Genomic DNA, 18371 nt, shown 5'->3' with positions numbered 1-18371 from the left:
ATGTCATCATTTTTTTTTTTAAATCATCACCAGAGGATATTTTTCCATTTATCTTCAGATAGAGTGGGAGGGGGAGAGAAAGAGAGAAACATCGATGGGGAGAGAGAGAGAGAGAGAGAGAGAGAGAGACATCGATTGGTTGCCTCCGACAAGACCCCGGCCAGGGCCAGGAATAGAACCTGCAACCCGGTACGTGCCTTTGACCAGAATCAAACCCGCGACTCTTTGGTCCGCAGGCTGATGCTCTGACCGCTGAGCCAAACTGGCCAGGGCTGCCATTTTCTTGATCCTTACTGAGCTGTCAGTGTTCTGAGGCCTCCCTCATGCCCAAAGCCCTGTTGCTGGCAGAAGGTCTGAGATATAAAGGTTGAATTATCTGATGTGAATCACTGTCGTTTCATCCTCTCTGGGACCCAAAGGGAGGGCAGGACTGAGATCTTCACTGGGCTTGACAACCTGAAGTTCCAGAACTCCAACAGTACCCTTAACCTCAGTTCCTCCTTCCCCACGTCCTGCTCCCCTGAGCTCCGGCTGCCCCGTGGCTTCCTGCAGCACCATCCAGCCACCAAAGCTCCCTCAGAAGGGCCTGGAATTTAACTGTCTCCATCCAGAACCCCATGCCCTGAGGACCAGAGAGCTAATCCACCACGTTCATCTCTGTTAGCAAATGTTGAAGTATAAAGTGTAATTGGTTGCCCCCAAAGGTAACATATTTGCATTTTAATCTGATTAACATTACAGAGATCATGTCTTAATATAAAGGAGTAAATCCAGAATCTCCAGGCTAGGAGGGACCTTAGCCAGTCACCCATCCTGCCGCTGTGAGGGGATAGTTTTGAAGCACAGTGGCGGGCCAGAGAGCGAGTTTGGGGAGATGCCGTGGGTGGGTCCCAACTCTTCTCACCATGATGCAAGAGGAATGGTGATCTTTTTCTTTGCAGTTTTGCCCCCAGTGTGCACACCTCCTTGTTCGGCTCATGCTACCTGTAGGGAGAACAACACGTGTGAGTGTCACCTGAACTATGAAGGCGACGGGATAACGTGCACAGGTAGGGGCCGAGTGTGCGGGTGTGAAACAGCAGCGGGGACAGAAGTGGAGCAGGACTCAGTCAGTGCCTGGACTCCATCCTGGCCCTTCTACCTCCTGCCTGGGCCACTGGGCAATACCCACCCTCTCTGTGACTCAGTTTCCTTAATGGGTTTGCTTATGCCTGACCTGCCCACCTTCCAGGTCATGGTTTGAAACTGCTTTGCAAACCATGAAGCAGTTTAATTTATAGTGTTTTTATAACTCTATGAGTAATCTAGTCTTACTTCAAAAAACTCAGAAGATACACTATAGTAGTAAAAACAACAGTTAGACCTACGCATACTTTCATCATTCAGTGAGAACCACTCTGAGCACTGCAATGTCTGTCTTTAGTATTAGGATATGGGTTCAGCCACACAGAGACCCGAAGGAACAGTGGCATAAATAAGGCTAATGTTTAGATATTTATTTTTATCTCATATAACAGTTTGGATGGAGGCATCCAGGGCTAACTAAGGGTATCACTCTGAAAGGTCATCTGGGAGCCCAGACTCCTTCTGTCTTGTTGCTCTGCCATCATTCAGTTGCCTAACCTGAGATGGCCACCACCATGAACACATCCCAGGCAGCAGGATGGACAGGAAGGAGATTTAAGGACACACCTAGTAGTTGCTAAAATCCTGTGTGCTCCTATTCCATTGGTTGGATCCTCATTTTCTGCCACATCTAGCAGCAAGGAAGCTGGGAAATGTAGTCTTTCATAGGGCAATCATGAGCCCAGCTAAAAATCTATTATAATAGATAAAGGGCACAGTAAATACTAGGGGAAAGCTACCAATCTTGGCCACAAGTACCTTTTTTCACAAATAATTATTCACAGAGATAATAGATTTTCTTTACAAAAATGAGATCTTGCTATACCTGTTGTTTTGTGCCACAAGGCAGTCCAGAAGTGAGGCAGCACCAGACAGTGGCAGCAAAGTCCCAGGTCTGTCTTTTGACCCTGCCATCCTTAGGGTAGGGCCTTTTGTCCTAATATCCATTCTCTCAGGGTCTCAAGTGGCCCATAAAAAGACAGGCAACAGAAATCAGATGGCTTTTCAGCTACTCCCGAGGCTAGAGCTAATCCACTGGGTTGAAATTTGGGGGATGGTGAAAACAAAGGTGCTAAGAGGCAGCACAACACAGTGGGGACAGCATGGGCTTCGTAGTCAAACCGACCTGGGTTTAAATCCCAGCCCCGCCCCATTCTAGCCCTTTTACCTTTATCGGGTCAGTGAGTTTCAGTATGTTCATCTGTAGAATGGGTACAATACCTATCTCACAAGTGCTCCATAGTTTGCTAACTCCACACACATATATACACGCATACTGTCCTAACAATGCCAATCAATGTGCTACCAAAACCCAAACTCATGCAGGAAAGTGCTACCTGAGTAGAGGCTAGAAGTATATGACAAAGGGACAGAGGCCAGCAGATATCATCGGGGATTTGCCACATGATATTAGCATTTGCAAAGGCTAGCACACAGACCAGGGCATGGGGAGAGGAGGTGTCAACGTGCTGGGGCCCATTTACTCCCCCCAGTGCCACTGGTCCTGGGGTGACCCATAGCCCATTCTGAGGTTCCAGTTACACAGACAGTGGCTCATGAAGCCCTCTCCACCCTATTCTTATAGTGGTGGATTTCTGCAAACAGAACAACGGGGGCTGTGCGAAGGTCGCCAAGTGCTCCCAGAAGGGCACAAAGGTCTCCTGCAGCTGCCAGAAGGGCTACAAGGGGGACGGTCGCAGTTGCTCAGAGATAGACCCCTGTGCGGACGGCCTCAACGGTGGGTGCCATGAGCATGCCACCTGCAAAATGACCGGCCCGGTGAGTCTGCCTCCCCAGGGAAATCTGAGATCAGTTTCTGGGTGGACAGTGTATGGGAGGAACTCTCTGCTATCTTTGCAACTTTTCTACAAATCTAAACTAACTCAAACTAAAAATGGTATTAAAACAAGAAGAGTTGGTAAGAGGCGGCAGGAACAGTATAGGTTTGGGCACTCCCTCAAGGCTTTTTAGAGTGGAACCAGCACCCTGGGGCCCTGTTCAGCTGATGGGAAGAGAAGATGATGGGAGATCACGTCCGCTGTGGTTGTAAACGTGAACTTTGAGTCAGACAGCCTTTGAGTCTTAGCTCCTGGACTTACATGCTGTGTGGCCTGAGGCTGGCTACTTAATCTCTCTGAGCCTCAGTTTCATCGGCAAAGTGTGTCTAATAACAAATAATGCAGCTCTCCTAGGATTGTTGCGGGGATCAAATGAGATCATTTATTGATTCAACAAATGGTCATCAAGCACCTACTATGTGCATTTGCAGTGTCAGGGATGTCGCAATAAATGCTTGTATATGAGCAGAGGGAGGGGCGGTGCTCAGTGCAGAAAGAAATGAGCAGGGTCCCTTCAGAGAGAACCTCAACCGGCCATGCGGTGGAAGGGACTGGAGAGCTACCTTACTTAGGGGCAGGTGACATCTGAGCTGACATGTAAAGGACGGCGTTTCATCACGATCCTGGACAAACGCACCACACGGCAGCCACTTCATTCCACTGCACAGGGGAGGCGCACATTCTTGGTCTTTCTGAACATCTATGCTGGATGGGGGCCCACAGAGCCCTTGGGGGCCTGGGTCCTAGGCAAGGGGCTTTTTCACCCTTTCCATTCTCTCCACAGGGCAAGCACAAGTGTGAATGCAAAAGTCATTACATAGGAGACGGAGTGAGCTGCGAGCCAGAGCAGCTGCCCCTCGACCGCTGCCTGCAGGACAACGGGCAGTGCCACGCCGATGCCACCTGTGCTGACCTCCACTTCCAAGGTCAGTGTGCGAGAGGCTGCGGGTCCAAAACACCTGGTCTCAGGCTTGGGGCAGGGATCTGTGCGAGAGCAAAAGAAAAAATTTAACCTTAGCCCTGGCCGGTTTGGCTCAGCGGTTAGAGCGTCGGCCTGCGGTCCAGAGAGACCCGGGTTCAGTTCCCGCTAAGGGCATGTACCTCGGTTGCACTTTGTCCCCGGCCCTGGTTGGTCGTGCGGGTGGCAGCCACTCGATGTGTCCCTTCACATCGATGTTTCTCTCTCTCTCTCTTCCTCTCTCCCTCCCGCTCTATCTGAACAAAAAATGGAAAAATGTCCTCGGGTGAGGATAAAAAAAAAATTAAAAAAAAAAAAGAAAAAATTTAACCTTAAAAAATACAATTTTAGTCCGGCTGTGGCTCAGTGGTTGAGCATCGACCCATGCACCAAGAGGTCACCGGTTCAATTCCCGGTCAGGGCACGTGCCCAGGTTGTGGGCCCGATCCCCAGTGGGGGGCATGCAGGAGGCAGCCGATGGATGTTCTCTCTCATCTATGTTTCTATCTCTCCCTCTCACTTCCTCTCTCTATAAAATCAATAAAGGAAAAAAATTTTAATACAATTTTAATTTCATTACATTTTACAACATAATTAATTTTTTAAAAAATAAAAAACTTGGAGGTCCTTCTTATCCTTTGAGATGACATGGAGGGACCTGGAGAGTATTATGCTAAGCGAAACAAACCAAGCAGAGAAAGACAAATATCACATGATCTCACTTATTTGTGGAATATAATGAACTAAAAAAACTGATGAACAAAATTGACGCAGAGACATAGAGGTGGGGTGCAGACTGACAAACCTCAGGGGGGCTTGGGGGGAGATAAACCACAGAACTTGTATGCATGTGTGCATGACCAATGCACATGGACAACAAAGCTGGGGATGGGGCAGGGAGGAGGAGGAGGAGGGTGTCAATGGGGGAGAAAGGAGAAACATCTGTAACAAAAACAAATTAATTTAAAAAATAAAATAAAAAACTTGGAGGTCAAACAGCCCATGCATAGCCCAGGACGCGGTGTGCCGCGGGCAGTGGCTTCTGAGTGGAGGGCGAGTAAGCTCAGAACCGGACGCTGAGCGTGAGAATGAGAAGGAAGCTCAGAGGTCCTCTATCATGAGTTGTCCTGATACTTGCTCTCCTCAAGTTGCTTAGCAATCCCTGCAACTCCTAATTGGATTTGAATCTAAGGAGCATAGTTGACGGTTTACACAACACAGAGGAAGTGGCCGCCTGTGCAGAAGGAATTTCTTAGCAGCGTTTGGATAGTAGCACATTGATTGGCATAGACCCCACCCACTTCCAAGGATGAGTTGAATGGCATATAATAAACTCACAGGTGTAATAAAACTAAGAAGTACTGAGGTACAGCAGATGGGGCATCTTGAAACCTAATGGAGGAAAGCCATAAAGGACCCACAAACTAGTTCTGAACCGGGGTTTGGAAAGCGATCCGGGCCCTGCATGTTATGGCCGCTGGGAGGTCTCCGCCTGGGCTGGGTTGGCTTCAGGGAGGCAGTTTTCTCGCATCTCCATCATGACTGTAGACTTAATACGGTTATGGAGCGTCTTAGTCCACTCGAGCTGCTATAGCGAAGTACCATAGCCTGGGCGGCTTATGAACAACAGAAATTTATTTCTCATGGTTCTGGAGGCTGGACATCCACTATCAGGGGGCCAGCGTGGTAAGTCCTAGTACGGGCCCTCTTCTGGGCTGCAGGCTGCCAGCTTCTCTCTGTGTTCTGACAAGGCAGAAAGGATGATGAAGACCCCAGGGTCCCTTTAAAAAGGGTTCTGCCCATTCATGAGGGCTTCACCCCATGACCTAATGACTCCCAAAGGGCCCACCTTCTAACATCATCACATTGAAGGTTAGGATTTCAACATATGAACTTGAGGGGGACACAAACATTCAGTCTATAACATATATTAAGTCCTAAGACACCTCGAATTTCTTTTGGGGATGAGATAGAGGGTGTATATAAGCAGGGGAATACACAGGATAATGACAGTGTCTACCTACAAGGATATTCCCAAAATAGTTGAGGAAATTGTTTAACTTCATAAGAACAGGAATATAAACTAATAAGACTGAAGACAGCAATTTCTCTCATGATGACGGTGCAATTGAGAGAGAATAGAGAAAAATTGAAACCAGAGACTCGAACAGGTATCTGTCCACCCATGTTCACAGCAGCACTATTCACAATAGCCAGAGGGTGGAAACAACCCAAATGTCCATCAACAAATGAATGGATAACCAAAATGTGGTCCCTCCATACAATGGGATGTTTATTATTCAGCTTGGAAAAGAAATAAAATTCTAGCACGTGCTACAACATGAATGGACCTTGAAAACATTGTGCTACATGAAATAAGCCAGGCACAAAAGGCCAAATGAGTGATTCCCCACAGAGACCTGGTAGCTGGCCTTCTGCTTTGAAAGTTGTCCAAAGCTCTTGGCAAAAAGTACTGACCTGGGCGGTTCCTCTGCTTCCCTATCTAGACACCACCATTGGAGTGTTCCATCTCCGCTCCCCCCTGGGCCAGTATAAGCTGACCTTTGACAAAGCCAAAGAGGCCTGTGCCAATGAAGCTGCAGCCATGGCAACCTACAACCAGCTCTCCTATGCTCAGAAGGTGGGTCCACAGTTAGTGGGCACCATGCAACTGCTGGGGAGGAGCTACACACGGGACACTCGAGCTGTTGCCTTCTTGGAGGGGGGTGTGGGAAGCTCCTAGAGCTACAATAACAATTTGTCACAGCCATGGGGTGTCTACTATGTGTCAGGCTTTGGGAGGGGTTTGCTGACCTTACTGTCTATCCTTACGACATCCCTGGAGGTACAGATAGGGCACTGGGGCTCTGAAAGGCTAAGTGATGTGTCTAATGTCAGCTAGCCAAGAGGTGGCAGATCCAGAATTCAACGGTAGCCCTGAGTCCAAATGTCTGTTCTCAACCATGACATTTAAATGCCAAGCGGAGGCACGGACTAGGGGTGCGCACCTCATACTGGAGACCAGAAAGAGATCAATGACCACAGAGCCTGGGATCTCCCCGAACCCACAAGACAGTTGAGTTTGTCTGGATCAGCTGGACTCCCCTGTGTCTGGGGTGCTGAGGAGGGAGTAAATGGAGGTGGCCCCACCTCTCAGCTATAGCCAGAGAGGAAGTGGAGCTCTGGCCAGAGCTACTCTCTCGGCCTCAAAAACCAGAAGCCCTGCGCATCTGGAGTTACTAGTGGCTGCTCAGCGGAGCGCAGCACGCGACTGCTACACGGCACCATCGTAGGACTCTGCCTGCAACCTCCATCACTGCCAAACCTCTCTGCCTTTCCCCAGACATGGTGTTTCTTTATCAAGGAACAAAGCCTTTGATGCCAGAACCCAGCATCTTGGAGAGTGAATTCCCACTCTCCTGCTTGCCGGTGATGTGGCCTTGATGGAGCCATTGACACCTCTGTCCCACTTGGCACGTTTGTACAAGGACTGACGGTAATATGGCACAGTGGCTGGCACGCAGCAGGAACTCCGTATGGAGGAGACTGCTGGGTTTGAATCTCAGCTCTGCTACTTGCTGGCTGCATGACTTGGGGCAAGTTCCTTTGCTCCTCTTTACCTCCATTTTCTCCCTTACGTGATAGGGAGTGTTTTAAAGTTCCTATCCCAGAGGGTTGATGTGAGGGTTAAAGGTGGTGTTGACGCATGAAAAGCCCTTGCAACAGAGCCTGGCTCAGAATAAGCTCTCTGTGTTTGATAATGATGATGATAATAGTGATGGTGATTGATGGTGGTGATGATGACGGTGATGTTAATGGTAATTACGGTGACGATTAAGGTGACAATGGTGATGTTGATGGTAGTGATAATGATAGTAATCATGGAAAGGATGATGATGGTGATGATCAGTTAGAGTTCTGCCAATCCATAAGCAGAAGAATTTGTACCCAGGGGTAAATGGCTGGGAGTAAATCTTTTCTCAAGAACAGAGAGAAGAGAAATGAGTGTGAAGGACTCGGGCACCTTCAAGAAAGAGAGGGCGCCGCTTTCATTTAGCCAATGGCTCAGTCAACAAAAACTTAATGAGCACCTGCTATGTTATAGGCAGAGGGGTACAACAGGCAAAATGAGCCACAGACCCCTGAGTCCATAGAGTGTACAGGCTGAAGGGGAACCAGACATTAACCAAAGGACTCCACAACAGATCTAAAGTTGCCAGTGACCGTGGCCACATCTGTGTCCCTACAGGCCAACTACCACCTCTGTTCGGCAGGCTGGCTTGAGAGCGGGTGGGTTGCCTACCCCACAGCCTACTCCTCCCCAAACTGTGGCTCTGGCTTTGTTGGGATAGTAAACTATGGACCAAGAAACAAGAGTGAAATGTGGGATGTCTTCTGCTACCGGATGAAAGGTAAGTCTCCCAGCGGCACTTCAGATCCCAGGCCACACTGCTGGTGAGCCATCCTCGGCCCGGCCAGCCGGTCTTCGTGGGCGAGGCGGGCCCCCGAGGCCCCTGCCTCACGGAGTGGGACCCTGTGTGCTCCTGCCTTCCAGATGTGAACTGCACCTGCAAGGTGGGCTACGTGGGAGACGGCTTCTCGTGCAGCGGGAATCTGCTGCAGGTCCTGATGTCCTTCCCCTCGCTCACAAACTTCCTGACGGTGCGTACCACGTCTGCATGTTTTCATGCGGAAAGGAGGCGTTGCCTCGAAGCAGGTATCTGAGAAGTGCGCCCTTGAAGGAAGGCAGAGGCCCACGGTCATGTGTAAGGGCATGGGCCACCTTGCTGGGGCGTGGCTTTGCCACTCGTTGCATCACCGTAAAGTCATCTTCTTCTCTGGGCCTCAGTTTTCTCACCTGTAAAAAGGAGAGAATGATAACACCAGTCTCATAGGGTCGTTGTGATAATTAAATGGGTTAATATTTGCAAAGCACTTAGACCGGAGGTCAGCACGTGGAAAATGTTATATTAGTGATAGATAATATTACTCTCTCTCTCTTTGCATCTAGAGCATTTTGAGAGTCTGGTCTGCAGGGATGAGTTGTTCTTTTGTCTTCGTGGACAGGGTGGGACACAGGGAGCTAAGCCTGCCTGGTGATCACCCAGTGAGCCAAACTATCAACATGGTGTCAACTTGTATTTTGCTCTGCACTTAAAGTCACTTTCAAAGTCTACAAGTTATGGCCAATGAAGAGAAAGCCCTCACTGGAGATGGATTTTAGGTTGACTTATAATAATAGTAACAGTGATAACAAGAAAGCTAATATTTCCTGAGCATTCACTTTGCACTGAGCCCTTTCAGACCACTTTTCACTCAATCCAGAATGTAAGCTCTGTAAGAGGAAGGATTTTCTCTGCCTTGTGGCTTGCATGAAGTAGGTGCTCAATAAATCCTTGCCAGAAGGAATAAATCTTCATGCAACTTTAAGAGGTCACTTCTGCTTCTATTCCCATTTTGTAGATAAAGAAACTGAGGCTTAGCAAAGTCATGGACACAGCCAAAGAGAGTGGACGAGGCATAAATATAGGGCTTGCAGGATCAGGGCAGAAATTAGACCAAGGACCCCAAAGTGGTGAGTCTTTGTCCACAAACAAAAGTATCCATCTAACTGGTCCGAAAATCAGGATTACCAGAAATACTCTGAAGATAATTGCCTAAACCAATGTTTCTGCTACGTGGGATCTTGGCTCATGACATCATTTCAGAGAAAAGACACTGTCAGAATAAAACGTGCAGGCTATGTGCCCTTCAGCAAATTCATTAACTTCTCTGGTCATTAGTAGTCCTGTCTACACACGGGCTAAGTTGAACTAGGTAGTCTGATTTCTCATCATTTGTTCAGTGAGTATTTATTGAGCACTTACTATGTGCTTGGGCTGTATCAGTGAACAAAATGCACAAACAAAATAAACAAGGAAATACTGCATGCCAGAAGGTGCTATGGGGAGAAAAGTGGAGCAGCGAGGTGGGGTGGAGAGGGCACCACAGAGCTTCCATTTTGCACAGAGACCTGAGGGAGGGCCTTAGTGAGAGGGTGGCATATGAGACGTGCAGATTTGGGGGCAGAACGTTCCAGGAAGAAGGGTCAGCCAGGCACAGGATGAAAGGCAGGAGTGTACCAACGAGCAGGGAAGCCAGTGTGGCTGGAGCAGAGTGGGCGCAAGGACAGCTGGGTAGGGGGTCAGAGCAGCTACTGTGTCCAGTTTGGGCCTCGTGGGTCATTGTAAGGACTTTAACTTTTCCTCTGAGTGCACAGGGGTCCTTGCAGGATTTTCACAACAGGAGACTAAGACTGAACGCTTCAAAGGACTGTGCAGGCTGCCGTGCTGAGAATGGCCTGTGATGTAGTTGTGATTTAGGACCATGGGCTTCACTGAAGGAACGAAAAGGGCTCCGGAAACTCTGCCAGGGTGCAGGCAGAAGAAACAGCAGACGAGCAGCAGCCCGCGTCGGGGCTAACAGCAGGCATTTTCCCAGATGGGTGATGGGATCGCCTCCATCTGACCACCTCCTTGCCCTCCCCAGGAAGTGCTGGCCTACTCCAACAGCTCCGCCAGGGGCCAGGCGTTTCTGAAACACCTGACTGACCTGTCCATCCGTGGCACCCTCTTCGTGCCACAGAACAGCGGGCTGGCGGGAAATGAGGTGAGTTGGGTCCCCGGGGTCTGTGCTGTAGACTAAGTCTTCTAGACAGTGTCAGTTGTCCGCCAGCACGACAATGCCTGGTGCAAATCACCCCGAAACTCAGTAGCTACGCACTCATGTCGCCTCAGGCGCTGGCAGTCCTGGTCCTGGCCAGGCCTGCTCGGTCTGGGCCGGCTCCCGCTGAGCGGGCCCGCGGTCTGGGGCTCTGCTCCTCGGGGCGCGCCCTCCAGCGGGTAGCCCGGGGGGTTCTCATGGCGATAGCAGGAGGTGGTGAGAGCAAGCTCAGTCCTGCTAGCACTTTTTGAGCCCTTGTCTGGTCATCCTTGCTAACGTGCCACGAGCCCAATGAAGTCCCACCACTGAGCCCGAAGTCAGAGTGGGAGGCCCTCAGAGTTGCATGGCAAAGAGCAAGGACCATCGATACAACCACTCCGCCACCCAGATGTCATCATGCATGGCACACAGCAGGATTGGCAGTGTTCATCCAGCCCTCCCATTGATGGCTGGCCCGTAGGCCCTGACAGCCCAGGCCCTTCCCAGCCCCACCCCCCAGGGCTGAGCAGAGCAACCTCTGCCCACTTGTTACCCACGCAAGACCCGCTCATCTCAGGACACCACTGGGAAGCTCTGTCAGTGGTTCTCAACCCTCCTAACGCCGCGACCCTTCAATACAGTTCCTCGTGTTGTGGTGACCCCCAGCCATAAAATTATTTTTGTTGCTACTTCATAACTGTAATTTTGCTACTGTTACATCTCAGGCGACCCCTGTGTAAGGGTCGTTCAACCCCCAAAGGTCGCGACCCACAGGTTGAGAACCGCTGGCTTAGATCATAAGGGTGACTCTCAATGCCACATCCTGGCTGGGGGGGGACCTCTGGCAGAGACCAGACAACCAAAAGCCTGAGAAAAACTTCACATTTCCTGATCACCACGTGAGACAGAAAAGCCAAGGCCATGAGAAGTGATATTTTTTTTCTGTGTCATCATTATCACTAAAAAGAAAAAATACTGCTTGGCCTTTCAAGACCATTCTTGAGTTTCTCCTTTCCTCTCAGACGCTGTCCGGGCGGGACATCGAGCACCACTTTGCCAATGTCAGCATCTTATTTTACAATGACCTTGTCAATGGAACCACCCTGCGAACAAGGCTGGGAAGCCAGCTGCTCATCACCTCCAGCCAGGACCAGAGCCAACTGGTATGAAAAGTCTTCTGGGCTTATTGGAACTGGAGATGACACATGCAAAGTTCCTAGCATTCAGTAGGTGCTTAATAGACGGCCACTATTCTAATGTGAAAGTACACCCTGACCCTGCAGTGAGGGGAGGGGATTAGCTGCACACCACACTGACTGTGGGAAATGAGCCACTGGCGACCACCAGCCTCAGTGGCCGGGAATGGGGAACTATAAATGAGACCACCTTAGAGCTATTTGATTCACCACCTTCATTTCTATCAGACTGTTAGCCTACCCAGGCATTAACATGTGAGCCTTGAAATCAAATGACCCTACTAGACAACTTCTTCTGCCCCTTGCTAGCTATAGGAACTTAGACAAGTCATCCAACTTCTCTGTGTCCCAATCTCCTCATCTGAAAAATGGGGATGATGGGATGTCTTGATGATGTTGATGATGGTGGTGGTGACAGTGATATTATTTTGTCAATGGTGATCAAAATGATGGTGTTGAGGTGATGGTATTGATGTTGATGATGGTGATGGTGATGGTGGTGGTCCTGATACTGGAAGTGGTGGTGGTGATGGACAATGATGATGTCAAATCACAGGCTTTAGTGGGGATCCAGTGATTCAGGGTTTGTAATGAGTGAGAATAGTGCCTGACATGTAGCAAATGTTAAGTATGATTTTTTTTTATTTTGACCTAATAAAAGATTTCCATTATTGAAGATCAGTGGTTTAACAGACATTTAGATCACCTGCGGGTTTGTTAAAATGCAGGTTGTAACTCAGCAGGTAGAGTGTGGGACTCAGGTTCTGCATTTCCAGTGAACTGTCAGGTGACTGCCCACACCACAGCCAGGGATCCCACTTTGATCAGCGAGGGATTAGATCACTTAAAAACTTTTCTTCTACAATGTGGTGGGATGTTCAGAGCAATGGATCTGGAGACCATGGGCGTGGAGTTTGCCACTTACTACCTGGGTGATCTTGGGCAAACCATTTTCCTCTGAACCCTCACCTTTTAGACAAGTGGTCTGGGCAGATGACCCCTTAGGTTCTCTGAAGCTCTTAGATCAAGTTGTTTGCGCAGGGCAACTAATGTGCTCTGGGTGAGCGGAGTCCTGTGCCGCCTACTGAAACCCAGGCTCTGAGATCCTGGTCAAAACAAACAACCTACTTCCACAGAAGGGCCACCACGTGGGGAGAAAGAGACACATGGCCACCGATCTCCATCAGCTGTCTTCTCATTTCCCCAGGAGACCAGGTTTGTGGATGGAAGAGCCATTCTGCAGTGGGACATCTTTGCCTCCAACGGGATCATTCATGTCATTTCCAGGCCTTTAAAAGCACCTTCTGCCCCGCGGGTGAGTATCCAAGATTCCTGGGGAGGGGCCAGGAGGAGCCCAGTGTCCACTCTTCAAGAGGCAAACTATTGCTGGAAGCCCTGTCCAACCCCTCCCGGGAGACTGGGGGGCCTCCCCCATTCATGGCAGCTGGCCATGGGAATGCCTGGCCTGGTCCATCCCACCCCCACTCCTGTGCATTAGCAACTCAACATCTGTCACCATGAATATTTGTTGAGTGAAAGGGACAGGATGGGCCAATGGAGAGACCACTGGAAGGAGAGTGAAATCCTGAACCCCTCCACCTCATAGCCGTGTGACCTTGGACAAGTCCCAGGACATCTCTGAGCCCTACTTTTCTTACCTGCAAAGTGAGGGTCATAACGCCGTCCTCCCTGGATTCTTGGGAGGACGATGAGTTAATACAAACTATTAAGACAGTCCCTGGACATAGTACATGCTATATAAGAGTTGGGTGTTTGATGTTGTTAGTATCCTAACTTGGTTCAAAAGTGTGAGGGAGGGTGAGCACGGCTGCATGCTGGGGAGTTCCACAGCAGAGCAGTTGAGTGTGTGACCTCCAAAGCCCAGCTGGTTTCAAAGCCCAGCTCTACTGGAAATGGAAGTGGAGTTCTTGGGGTGCTTCAAGGAAATGAATTTCCTGAGGCCCCCACAGGAGGGCGGGGTTTCCTGGAAAACTTTATTAATGATGTAAAATTAAAGGGGTTCCCCTCCAAGGTCCCATCTCTTTCTGCCTCACCATGGAGAAATCCAACCTCGTCTTCAGCAGGGCCAGAATTAAGGCCACTGCCTAGTTTCTGCTCCATATTAAAGTGCAGTCCAGCCCTGGCTGGTTTGGCTCAGCGGTTAGAGTGTCGGCCTGTGGACCAAAGAGTTGCAGGTTTGATTCCAGTCAAGGGCACGTACCTTGGTTGCAGTTGGATCTGCAGCCCTGATCAGGGTCATGCAGGAGGTAACCAGTCAATGTATCTCTCTCATGTTGATGTTTCTCTCTCTCTCTCTCTCCCCCTGCCCCCCATTCTATCTAGAGATTAAAAATAAATAAAAATAAAATAAAGTGCAGTCCCGTTCAGCATCCTGCGTGTGGCATCGGCACCACCATGGGCCATGTGGCTGTAAAGACCACGTGGCTATGGAGAGAGGGCGGGTCAGGGAGCCAGAGAGAACAGAGGCAGGGAACTCTGTCTGGGGATTTTAACCAGCAGTTTCTTCAAACTAACCAATTAACTTTCCAAGATTTCCAGCGCTTCTGATGGGGCCCACACCCCCCAGGTTAGACTGATGGGCAAGCAACTCCCCTTCGCCACCAGTGCCGGATGGGGAAGGCAGGGGTTAATTCCCTTGGAGGGACAATGCTGAGTGACGCTGTAGCTTCCTGGTGAAGCTTCCCAGGTGACCATGCTTCCAATGTCCGACTTCCCTTTGCTCTCTTTCCTCTATTAACTAGCTAATTACGATGATAACACTACCACTCACTGGCTGTGTGATATTGGTCAAGTGCCTAACCTCTCTGTGCCTCGGTTCCCCTATCTAAAAATGGAAACAAGAATGGCTGTCCCTATTTCTCCGGGCTACTAGGAATGTAAATGGATTACTTCATGGAAGGGGCTTAGAACAGGCTCTGGCAGTAGGAGGGGCAGGTACGTGTTACCTACTTTATCGGTAATTTCACGCCGACTTGCTCCAGGACGCGCGGTGCAGCAGGAACGGGATGGCCCCCGGAAAGCCAGCCCCAGGGCGACTCCAGATTTAATACTGACCCCCCCTTTCTGTGTTCAGGCTTCAGTCCACACGGGCTTGGGGACAGGGGTAGTCTTCGCCGTCCTCCTGGTCACTGGAGCCCTTGCTTTGGTCGCATACTCTTATTTCCGAATAAACCGAAGGGCAATCAGCTTCCAGCGGTTTGAGGTAAGAATGAGAAAAACGGGAACATGGTGCTGGGGGTCCCCCTGCAGTCCAGCCCCTGGCTCTGGGAGACCAGCTGACTGGCTGCTTCCGCGAGCTCGCCCAGCAGATGGGTGCTTGGCACACACTCCTGCCCCCAGCAGCAGCGGCAGGGCACCTTTGAGCCCCCCTCCCTGGCTGAGGCCGGTTTGGTGAGGAGGGTAACAGGCTGCCGATAGCACAGACCCTTCAAGCCTCTATGCCAGGGGTCCGGTTTGGAAGCAAATTCACCCGGGGCCCAGGGGGACACTCCTCTTGCAGGATTCACGAGACAAGCACCCATGATTGGCTTGGGCTTCAAGGCTGAGTCTGAGGTGGGGGCAGGGCTGGGAGCTGCACAGCGGGGCCTCTTTCTGCAGCCAGTGAATACATTTCACCCTAGCTGAACTGCTGAGCCACATCGAGGTCAGCGGGTCTTGGCTGACTGTGACGTGAGCCTGGGGACCTGGTTCAGTAGCAGCGCAGGCGCCGAGCACCCTCCCTTCTGAGCTCCTACCCCTCCCTGGCCTGTCCTCCCCTCCCACTGCCTCCTCCAACACGCCCCATAAAGACTGAGCGCCCACCCCTCACCCAGTGCCGTTCACTTCCTTCCTGCTGTATGAGCTCCAGGGGCAAAGCTCAGAAACATCATTTCTAGCACAAGTGCACATGCTGCACGAATCCTTTTAAATTCAGGTCAAGAGCAGGCAAAAGCACTCCAGGGTGCTGGAAGTCAGAGCAGCCGTTATGCTGGGTGGACTGGTACTGGGGCACTGTCTGGAGGGATGGCAATGCCCCATATGCTGATTTGGGTGGTGGTTCCACCTGGGTGGACATGCTAAGAAGTCACTGGGCTGAACACTTATGAGTGGTGCACGTTACTGTATGTAAATCAGATGTCTATTAAAGTACTATTAAAAGTGGGGGGGGGGGTCTGAGGTGGAGGTAGGGCGGGGCTTGGCAGGAGATGCTCCCCTCCTGGGGACATCCTGGCTCTCAGCCCTGGGGCTGCTCTTTCCAAACAGTCTGAAGAGGACATTGACGTCGCAGCTCTTGGCAATCCGCCACCTGAGAATATTTCGAACCCCGTGTACGAGAGTGCAACCTCGGCTCCCCCAGAACCTTCCTACGACCCCTTCGAGGTGAGTTTGCATTATTCATCTCGGAATCGGAATCGGTTCTACGGGGGTGCAGGGGAATGTCGTCTTTCGGCAAATCTCAGGGGAAAGCTTTGCTCCAGGAAAAGCTCCCTTCCGGCACGTGTCTGGGCGGTGATCCTGAGAGCCAGTGTCGCGAGCAGAGAGAAGCCACGAGGTTGCTCAGAGTTTTGGGGGTTCCTTTGGGTGGGTGGCAAAAGCACTGACAGTTAGAAGTAGGGGAGAACCAGAGGTTGCCCCCACGCAAGTGTTATGACCAGGTACAAGAAATGGGCTAAATTCTGCCACAAGTATTTCTGAGGTTGCTGCTGCAAAATAAGACATACAGCCCCTTACAGCGGTTCTCAACCTGTGGGTCGCAACCCCTTTGGGGGTCAAACAACCCTTTCACAGGGGTCGCCTGAGACCATCGGAAAACAAAATTACAGTTATGAAGTAGCAATGAAAATGATTTTATGGCTGGGGCCACAACATGAGGAACTGTATGAAAGGGTCGCGGCATTGGGAAGGTTGAGAACCACTGCGTGTCCGTTTCCTCTGGTTATGCTTTAAACTTGCATTTACGCTCCCTCGATTGCTCTGCCTGCTGTCAGAGCTGCTCCTTGCTTGTGAAGCTCCGTCCCCTGGCTGAGGTCCTTTCCATCCAGGGCAGGGTGCTCCGCTCGGGTTTCCAGGACAGGACCTTTCGTTTCCAGAGTTGGTGTTCCTTGAGCTTAGACAGGCCTCCAAAGACTTCAACCCAGAGGGACCCCGTGACCGGGTACCCCTTTCACACTGAAGGTGGGAGGGACACCCGCCTGTACTCCCAGGTCGGGACTCAGAAGCTAGGATAAAACTTAATTCTTCCTTTTATACAAAGATAAGAAACACCAACATGCTCCTGAGCTGACAGCCTTACGTGGGTCCAGGGAAATACTTGACGCTTGGCTTGTGTGGGTCTAGACCTCCTGCAACAGTAACCAAAGCCAGCTGTCGTCAAAGCCAGCTGTTCTCGCCTGGACATACACCGTCTCTCCCCCCAAGACTAGATTATGGTTGTTGAATTTTTGTTGTTGCACTGAAACATGAGAAAAGTATTTTATTGCACCATTTTAACTTGTGTAGTGCAACAGATGTTCTTTTTCAGCAGTGAGCCGAACATAAGTACCCCATGGTTCCGAGCACCTGTTCCGAGCACAGATGCCCTATCATGGGGACAGACTGAAAAATAACCAGACCCTAAATTCTATTTTGTTTTTCAATCAAACCCATGTAAGCATTTCTGGTCCAAATTGCAAGGGTAAATTCAGCTAGACTGCATTCATTAATATTTTATTTCTGCAAGCACTACATTGAAATCAACCTCATTCAACAAGCGAGGAGAAAGTTATCGATCCCACTCTGTGTGCTCCGTGCCTCCTCAGCTAAGGGCCTCAGCCGCATGAGACGCACCTGGGGCAGGTAGAGAGCACCCTAGAAGCAGGATTCAGCTAAACCTTCTCATCAGGCCGGGTGGCAAAACTGTCCCAGTAACAGGAATCCTCACACCTATTAGGACTCTATAGATGAGGGAAGTACCGCAGAACGTAAATGATTTGTCCAGGGCACACAAGCTTCAAACAGTGGCGGCTGTCCCCAGAACGGGGCCCTAACCAGCACACCATCCTGCCTCCCAACGCAGGCCAGGAGGCACCACGAGCAGGAATGTTCCCACCATGTGTGGTCCCAGGGCATGTGGGGAGGGCCGTGTGGGAGCTGCAGGGGAGGGCAGTTTTCCCCAAGCTCTCAGGGCTCCTGCTGGGTCTGCCAAGTACACCAACAAAGGGGGATTCACGCGAGGAAAGCACGTACAATGTATCAGATGTGTACCTGTCAGTGCAGGCTTCACAAGAGAATGCAGACAGAAGCAATGGCCAGCAGGGAGCTTTAATACCTTGTGGACATAGAAACGACACATGCGTGGAGTGAAACACAGGGCTGGGCTGGGCAGTAAATGGTGAGGAAATAGCAGGGAAGATAAGGTCAGTTTAACAAGGTTTGTTTGCACAGGTTTCCTGGCCTCCAATTCCTCGTCTCTGGTGATGTGTTTTCCTTCCTCCGGCTCCAAGGAGGGGACTTTCACATGGGAGTTTTATGACCTGCTTCAGGGAAGATGGAGGAGGGGGGAGGAGGTCAGAGTGCCCTTCCTGCTTCTGCCAT

At 50.4% G+C, this 18371-nt stretch overlaps 1 protein-coding gene across 1 annotated transcript in view; it reads left to right on the top strand.

Annotated features, from left to right (window-relative positions):
- The window catches only part of STAB2 (stabilin 2), a 127004-nt gene that overhangs the window by 107885 nt on the left and 748 nt on the right, over positions 1 to 18371 (top strand). Inside the window, exons 58-68 of the mRNA XM_036252182.1 lie at positions 942 to 1049; positions 2711 to 2904; positions 3748 to 3889; positions 6429 to 6562; positions 8171 to 8333; positions 8477 to 8583; positions 10450 to 10569; positions 11625 to 11765; positions 13006 to 13113; positions 14893 to 15021; positions 16062 to 16178. Coding sequence (XP_036108075.1) covers positions 942 to 1049; positions 2711 to 2904; positions 3748 to 3889; positions 6429 to 6562; positions 8171 to 8333; positions 8477 to 8583; positions 10450 to 10569; positions 11625 to 11765; positions 13006 to 13113; positions 14893 to 15021; positions 16062 to 16178 — 1463 coding nt within the window. The remainder of the gene's footprint in view (positions 1 to 941; positions 1050 to 2710; positions 2905 to 3747; positions 3890 to 6428; positions 6563 to 8170; positions 8334 to 8476; positions 8584 to 10449; positions 10570 to 11624; positions 11766 to 13005; positions 13114 to 14892; positions 15022 to 16061; positions 16179 to 18371) is intronic.

This window comes from Molossus molossus, unplaced genomic scaffold (genome assembly GCF_014108415.1).
Source record: "Molossus molossus isolate mMolMol1 unplaced genomic scaffold, mMolMol1.p scaffold_m16_p_10, whole genome shotgun sequence".
Taxonomy (NCBI): domain Eukaryota; kingdom Metazoa; phylum Chordata; class Mammalia; order Chiroptera; family Molossidae; genus Molossus; species Molossus molossus.
The sequence above is the reverse complement of the archived record's forward strand: the minus strand, read 5'-3'. Positions and strand labels throughout refer to the sequence as shown.